This window comes from Pipra filicauda, unplaced genomic scaffold (genome assembly GCF_003945595.2).
Source record: "Pipra filicauda isolate LSUMZ 115617 unplaced genomic scaffold, ASM394559v2 scaffold89_size2521313_pilon, whole genome shotgun sequence".
Taxonomy (NCBI): Eukaryota; Metazoa; Chordata; class Aves; order Passeriformes; family Pipridae; genus Pipra; species Pipra filicauda.
In genome coordinates this window covers 1,047,980-1,056,367 of record NW_024105086.1, presented here as the reverse complement: position 1 = coordinate 1,056,367, position 8,388 = coordinate 1,047,980, and the positions used below count along the sequence as shown (strand labels likewise).

Here is an 8,388-nt window from a genome sequence, read left to right as displayed (position 1 = left end):
CTGAACCAGTATCTGAGGTGAGAAGAGGAGTAACATTGCATTGTAAATAATGTGGCATTGCATAGTCTAAGAATTGTGGGATACAGGAATAAAGGTTGAACCAATAAGAGGATTTATTCTGCTTCACTTTTGAATTTCCTTGTTCTATTTCTAGATTCTGTAGCTAAACTAATTCAGAAGCAAGTGAAATCAAATGAAAGTTTGAAACTTGTGCACGTGTCACAGAATGCAATTATTTCCCCAAGACTCTTCTCTTCTTTATTTGATGTTTTCTTCTTCTCCCTTCAGGCCCAATTAAAATATCTCCAGTGCATTGCGATTTCTTGTCCTTGCAGCACAAACCAGTGGAGAGGACGAGGTCTGCATGTTTCATTTTCAACACACTAAAAGTTGTTCATGTTTCCAGGTCTTTCAACAACTTGGGCGTAATGAAGAAGCGTTAACTTGTTTACCCCAAGTAACAAGGGCTCCTGGATGAGCATTCTGCTTCCCACAGACGTGTTTAACCTTGTCAGATCCCCTCACCATACAGAGAAGCACACACAGCACTGTGTAGGACGTTGGCTTCTTTATTTTTTAAATTTTTAAATTTTTTTACAGGTAATCCCATTGGTGCAGACACTGGTGGTGCAGAGCAGCTGTAAATGCTCTCCAGCCGAGATCTTGAGAATGGAAAGAATTATCCTGGATGAGCTTCAGCAGGATCTTTACACAACACCACCAATGGATTCCTTAAACACTGTAAGCACTATGTTTTGCAACTTTTTTCTTTAAAGAAACAACTCCTTATCAAATAAGACTAGAAAACACAGATGCACACACACACACACACACACACACACATCCTTCCCAAGATGCTCTGCAAACTACCTGTTCCTACCTATCTGCAAGTCTTTTAAAGAATATTGCAGTAATTTTCTTTTAAAATTAATTTTTAAAATTTTCTACTATTTAAAACCTTTCTTTTTGCTGAAAAAAATTTACTCCTGTCTTTAAAGGACAACTAAAATGGACATTAAAAAGATTCTCATAATGCACAACTCTATGCCATTTTTATTTTTTTAAATACACGCTGCAAAAATATTTCTAACTATTTCCCTTCTATTAATACTGTACATAGAAAGCTGTCAGAGTTTTGCTACATTTCACACACAGGTTTTTCCTTAAATCATTTTCCTTTTCATCCCACTAATTATTTATGCAATGAGACTACCCCGATCTGGCACTTAGTTCACATTGCAGTTACTGAACATTTGATAGAAACAATTAAACTTTATCTTCAAGAAACGATCATGTGCTGGTAAGGCAAAATTCATGTGATACAAACACATCCTGGATCCCTTTTTTAAGGTTATGTGCAAATATCGAGCCATTAGAGGCTGCTGATTGTGAAAACTGCCTTTTGCAGGTGCTTGTTTCCTCGGGAAATTCAGAGTGCAGTTGGAATTACTGGTTTTGCTGGATTTGGAGCTGCTGGCCTGAACTGAATCTCCTGGGCAGCAATCTGGATAACGTAGAAACTTCAGAGATTGTTAGGAAACACAGACCCTGTACATTCATTATCAGTTCAATGATTGGCAAGTACAAACACAAAACACAAAGAAAAAGGTGGGGGAAGCCTTCGGGTTTCCTGCTATGAGATGAAATTCATCTGTACTTCTGGGTGATGATATATGAAAACATATCAACTTCACTGACCTCTGCTTTTCTTTGTATATATATTCATATATATATATATATGTACACTCTCTCTTCTCTCCAGTCCCATGCCATGTGGTGTCCTGCTGGCCCCATCTCCCCCAGCTGCCTCAGAGGAATCCTTCCCTCCACGTCGCGCTCTTCACCAGGCAGCTGCAGCACTGGATGGCCTCCCACCAGCTCGTGCAGTTCAGGGGCTCCACGCTGGTCTTGGTGATCATCACCTTGGAGCTGGAGAGGCAGACTCCTGGCTGGCTTTGTGTTACTACTGACCTGCTAAAAAAGCACAGGTAGGAAGCAAAATGGCCTTTGGTCACAAATGCTGAGGGCAGGACACGGTAAGTGAATAAAGGTGTGTGTATTAACAGCCTGCACTGCACTTCAGCAGCTCCTGAGACTCGTGCCTGTGTTCTGCCTGTGCTGCAGACCCTGCTGGTGCTAACAAAAGGGAACAAAACTGCAACTCAGGGGTGGGACTGGGGAGAGGGACATCCCTTTGGCAGAGAAGGGAGGTTTCCAAATTCTTGGCCACAGATCCTGAGCCAGGAGAGATTCTTCCATGATGAGAGAGTCTGAGAGCACCTAGAAACCTGCCCAGTGTCCCCAGCCTCCCACTGAACACTGCAAAAAGTACAGTCTAAGCACAGACACTGCTTGTAAAATATAATCAGTTTGACTTCTAATGACCAAAGGCAAGATCAATTTTTTCATGGATTTTTTTCTACAGCTTTACCCCAGTTTTGTAAAACACATAAAACTGTCAGCTTACTGTCCACCCATTTTGTGGTCTAGAATTTATGAGAAATAACCTGGCCTCCTGCTGTCCTGTCCCTCCTGCCTGTTGTCTCCTAAAGAGAGGGAGCACTTGCCCACCTTCTCTGTGGTAATTCCTGGTTAAGTGTTTTGCATCAGGACCAACAGCATATTGCTGCTATGCCTTTACTGGGGCATTCAGCCTGCCCCTGCCCTCCCCCTAATTACAGTGACAGCAGCAGTGGCCAGACAAGGAAGCAATTTATCCTGAACTTACAAAAATCTGCATCTTTCCTTACAGGTGAACAGTGCTGAATTCATCCAGAAAGAGCCTGTGGATCAAGAGCTAACGTGCCTGCAGCCACCCAGTGCTGTTTGTGTTTTCTATCCCATCAGCCAAGCTGTCCAGGGCCATCCCAAGGCAAGGCTGCCCTGCCACCACCCTTCTGCATGGAAGAATTCCCATCAGGGGAGGTTGAGGGTCACTGTAAGCCAGGCTGTTTCAGCACCTTTCCCACCTACTAATCCCGAATTCCTGATGAAGCCATGGAGACTGATGAGTGCTGGGATGGCCCCCCCTGCCCAGTGGGGATGGGAGGCATGGGTGGCTTGTGCCCTCAGCTGCCCATGGCCTCCCTTACAGCCACTCCACAGGCTCTGGTGGAGAACTACTGCCTTGGCAGGACCCAGCAAAGAGAGCAGCCAAAACAACAGGGGAAAAGCATCACTGTGCTTCTCAGAGGATAAAGACAGTTGGTATTACCTGTCTGTTTTTATGTCCCTCCTAAGCAGTGTGTGTTCCCCTCAGTTTTAATGTCATTAGATACAACGAGCTGGGGAGAGGAGGGACTCAGTCACAATCAGAGCTCAGACTCAGAGCTCCAGCTGGCAGGCAGCTACACACTGCAGGGAGAACCAAATGCCTCCGTTTATTTTTAAAATAGCCATGATGAAGTTTGACAGATGGAGCCTTTCATCCAGCTCACACCATTGTTCTCTCATTAGAGCTGATCTGGCTCACCCCGTGGGAGCCTGAGCAGGAGCTGCTCTCGAGGAACAGGGAGTCCCCACTGCTGCCTCTGGAACAGCTCTGGGGTGGAACCAAGGTTTTGGGTCAGCAGTGAGAAGCCTCAGTCAAACCTCCAGTTTTCCTAAGGCCTCACCCTGGAACCCAGGGGTCTAGAGTCTGTGCTTCTTCCTGGTTAAACCATTAAAGACCCAATCACAGTTCCTTATGATATGTCTCCTTGTCCACAACCCCCATTGCCCTGGGCCCTCACCAACCAGCACATGCTGGTCAGTGTTTTTTAAATTTGTTCTGTCTTAGCAGACTGGGCAATACAAAATGCCTTTAATTAATTCCTCTCAACCACATTATTTCTTATTAACTGCTAATCTTCACAGCAAAACAGTTTCACAAAGGTCAGATTAAACCTCTCTTAGACTTTTAAAAACCAGCTTCACACATTGTTTTCAAACAAACGGGATTTTGGTTTTGTTTTAAATAATAGGGCCAGTGTTTTGAGGTGGTTGTTACCCTACTTAGAAGGTGTAATCCAGCCAGTACAGGATGGATACCACCACACCTGCAACCCTGTCACAGAATGGGAAGGGGTTCCACATGGACTGGCACAGGCTAAATACTGGGCAGGTGTCTCATGTAATGACATGGGACAAATAATTTGGGGACAGGGATGGGACAGGAGCAAGGAGACCCTCATGCTGTGTAACAGCAGAATTCATCAGTGGAGGGAGAAAGTTTCTGGCCTTCCTCCCCTTCCTCATTGTCTTACCTTGCAGGAGAGGAATTCCTGACCAGCAGCCTTGCAGGACTGATTGCTGAGAGCTGTTCACGCTTTCTGAAGTGTTAAATCTGCCAGAGCTCACTCTGAGAACACAGAGAGCTCTGTGTGTGTGCAGGGAGAAAGCCACACTGCTCTTCCAACTGCCAAGAGAGTGCCAAGTGTTCCAGAAACATCCAGTGCTGGAGACAGTGCAAACAACACGTGTGGAGAGACACGACTGGAACCAGCAGTGGAACCCAGGGAATTCCCACGAGCCAAGTCAAAGCTGCTGCAGGCTGTGACTGTGAATGCTGCCCTGAGGGGGCTCTGCCCAGGCCAGGGGTGCTGCAGGAGCAGGACTCGGGGTGCTGGGTTAGACCAGACGAGGGTCCCGAGGTCCCCGCACACCCAGGCCAGGCAGCACCACGTCTGGGACACGGGATTTATTCATCCTACCCCAGGGAAGGTGGTCATTTCATGGTAGGGCTCCTCCCCCTGAGCAGCACCTTCCTTTTCTCCAACAAGCCGTGACTTGACTGCCTGTCTTTTGGAAGGAGGCAAGTTGTCTTTTGGAGTTTCCATGAAATAAAATGTAAGCTTGGTCTGCACCTGGAATAGCCCAGCCAAAAGGTGATGCCCACGTGGATCACTGCAGGAAACAGGGCTGTGACTGGCTCTGCTTCCCTCCCATCCCTTTGCTCTGTCTCAGGATTCACCAGCTGTGTTAACCCATGGAAATGCCAGCAGAAAAATCCCACACACAGTAATTAACATGCTGTAACTTTATCCCACAACAATCACAACCTCGTGTTTTCCCCCAGCTTTGAGCCTAGGGGTGTAGTTTCTTGCCCATGAGCTGGATAACATCTTAAAACCCATGAACAAACCTGCTTTTCAAAACCTCTGCAGATCTCTATGATCAACATTCAAAAGCTAGCACCAATGTGAGTTAACTCTAAAAGACAAAGCCAGTGCTGAAAGGCCCATCAGGGCCCCTTGTTCCCAGTTGGGGTAAGATGCCATAGTGGGATGGGGACAGTTCACCTGGAGCCTGCCTGCTCTCCCAGGACATGCTGTGTGTTAAATTCAATTTGAACAGTACTTACAGTTCGATTCTGCAGGAAGGCAGAGGGTGCACTGAGATGGAGCGAGGCATTAACTCCTGGCAGGTCCCAGAGCTCCCCCTGTTCCTCCTCAGCAAGGTGTGCAACTGCAACCCCGCTGTGACCGAAGCATAGCCACGACAAACAGAACTTAATCAACCCTTCTGAGCAATTTGGAAAAAGAACAAAATGCTTTTATTCCCAATTCACCTACCCAGCTGGAATCTGACTCGACAATAGCTCCAAACCGGATGAAAGCTCTGCCAAAGAAATTAGACTGGTTGGCCTCAAAAGAGAACACAGGCAAGTTTAAAAGTCATCAAAGCAGCAGCAAAGGCTGTTTCGAGGCACAGCTCAGCTCACACGGGGCTCCAGCTGCCCCCTGCTCTGTGCAGGGCACCACAGATGTGCAGACAGACAGAGCCCTCCAAGAGGACCTGCAGCTCTGAGTTCACAGCCCCCAGGACACAGCTGGGTCAGAGCCTGGTGCTTCCCACCCGGTCCCACTGCCCCTGGCACACGTGGGGCCTCATCCCTGCCTGTGGCAGCAGGGCCAGGAGGCCCCAGACCTTCTCCATGGGCCCAGCTTGGGCATCTTCAGGCCACAGAGCTGTGATAGCTGAGATTTATTTCCAAGTTCTAATTTATGCCAAGGGCCTCCAGAGTTTGAGTAGCTGTCAGTACCACCCCCTGGGCACAGGGCTCAGTGCACCAGCCTCTCCACCTCGGCAAACTCCTGGTCACAGAGACACAACTGCCCTGGTAGCCTGGGGGACTCCTGCCACACTCACCCACCCCTGTTCCTGCTGCTCCTCACCCCACTGCAGCCTCACCCTCCAACACGAGGCAGGGGCACAGGGAGCTCCCTTCAAACCTCCTGCTCAGGACTGGCTTTGGGCTGCTCCCACCCCTGAGCCCCAGGGACAGCAGGGACAGCAGCAGCCTGGGGAAGGGCAGGAGGCTGGGGCAGCAGCTGCCCCGACACGAGGCTGCACAGGGGACATCTCACTTCAGTCACAGGGCAGCAGGGTTAATGAAGGGACACTGGGATCATGTGAGGGTTGTGAATCTGGCCAGAGCACGTTGTTGTTGCAGTGGTTACACCTGCATACAAACCATGGTTTTAACAGATGTTTGTTAAACAAGTCAGTTTTGTTTTTATTAAACCCAACTTTGGTACAAGTAGGTCATTCCTGAGATTCGTTTACAAGGTTGTTTAAAACAAAGATAAACTGGGGCCTCTCCCTGTTCCTGTGTGAAGTTACTGAGGCACAGACATCACACTTTGTTTTTCCCCCTTCCTTTTTTTTTAAACAAGTATTTGTGTAAGGGGAAGTCAGTCTGTAACAAACACAGAACTCACATCAGGAACACTGAGATCCAGCTTTAACCATCCCCCCTCTGTTAATATGTAACATTTAGTTGTCCTTTAAAAGGGTTCCCTTCTCACCCATCCCATCCCAGTGGGATGAGTGGAGCCCAGGCAGGTGGGAGGTGGGCAGGGGGCTCTGGGAAAGGGGTTCCAGTGTGAGACAGCACGTGCTGCCCTCAGAAAACTCAACAGAGGGAGGTTGGGGGGGTTTGGTTACAAAATCTGTAAGCAGACAGAAGAAAGCTGCACAGAGGAGTTATTGCTATGATAGGTGAGAATCCAGCTGAAAGATTAAGGAGTCAGGCTATAGGTGTCAGGTTAGGGACATCAGGTTCTCCAGTTACACCCCAAAACCAGACAGGAGAGGACCCGTGGGACCCTGTTACTGTGGCAGCTCAAGCAGCAAAGCCAAAAGCCCCTCACACTACCCCAGCTTTGTCCCTCATCTCCCTGCAGTCAGTCAGTGTTAACTGCTTTGGAGGGGCTGTCACTCCAAAATTAGCATTCTGGTTTTAGTGCCAGCCATGCAGCAGCCTGAATTAGCAGTTTACCTTTTGGCAAATATCTTGGATTTCAACTTTACCAAGAAACCTGATCAAGCAAACTGTTCCCCGTCAAAAGACACGGCGCATCTTAGTCCTTGCTACATATTCTCTTCTGTGCAATGTATTGCAAGCTTAAAGGTGAAAGCACCAATTAATTTCTTCTGCATGAGATGTTTTGGCCTTAATAAATCTTCTAATTAATATCTTCCTGTTGTTATGGAGTAGGCACTGGGAAGACTAAAGAAGCTACAGAAAGAACAAAAGAGAATCAGTGTTTAAGTTTCAGTTATTTACATTGAGTAAAGACAGCATGAAAGGTCAAAGCCCCACTCTAATGTAGCTGGGGCTGGGCACAGACACTGAACTTGGAGAAGCTCTCCCAGCTGCCAACATCTTCTTCGGAACTGGTAATCAGGGGATTGATTTAAGTTTTCCTGAGGAAAGGCTGCTGATGGAACACCTGAGAAGTCCCATGGGATGGAGAGCTGGGATGGGAGAGCTGAGGAGCTGTTCCCAGCCTGGCCAGGACTGCAGGCACTGCCAGCCACACAGAGCTGGGCACACAGAGCTGGGGCAGTGGCTTTGCAGCCCCCTTGCCTGGAGCCATCTCTCCCAGCTGCACAGTCCCCATGGAGCAGCCGAGGACAAGGAGACCAGGCAGGGCTTGGGTTGTGTCCTGAGGGAAAGCACCAGCACATCCCAGGGCCTTGGCTCTGGGACTGTAACACACGGGCAGCACCCACCTCACTGCTGAGCTGCTGCCCCAGCAAACCCGTCTGGTTTTGTTCCTCACCTGGGGCTGCAGAACAAGCTCCCAGAGAAGCAGCACTGGGGCAAAGGCTGCCTCAGCCCAGCTCCCCGTGCCAGCCGTGTCTGAGCACAGCACCCACCTCAGTCCAGCACCAAAAACAGCCCAGGGGGCCCAAAGTCACCTGCACACAACTTTGTGTGTAGCACTGACCCCGAGAACAGAGAACAGGCCTTTGGGTAAAGTTGCAGCTCTCTCTGAAGGCAGAACCCCAGACCAACACTGTGCTCCTTTGTTGGCCTCACCCTAAGCACAGGATGTGCTTCTTCAGAAAAGGACACAGCTCTGGAAGTGCCCCCTGGAAACCCTCCAGCTCTGCTCCCTT

The 8,388-nt window shown here is 48.6% G+C and overlaps 1 protein-coding gene across 4 annotated transcripts in view; it reads right to left on the bottom strand.

Moving 5' to 3' along the window:
* Positions 1-549: 549 nt before the first annotated feature.
* Positions 550-8,388, bottom strand: part of SEPTIN8 (septin 8) — a 40,243-nt gene continuing 32,404 nt past the window's right edge. For 2 of the 4 annotated variants that reach the window (XM_027747602.2, XM_027747604.2), the window contains exon 10: positions 550-1,974. In XM_027747602.2, coding sequence (XP_027603403.1) covers positions 1,809-1,974 — 166 coding nt within the window. In that variant the 3' untranslated portion in view covers positions 550-1,808. Of the gene's footprint in view, positions 1,975-6,471; positions 7,502-8,388 lie in introns of those variants that run through there. The other 2 variants (XM_027747603.2, XM_027747606.2) reach the window with 2 other exon arrangements.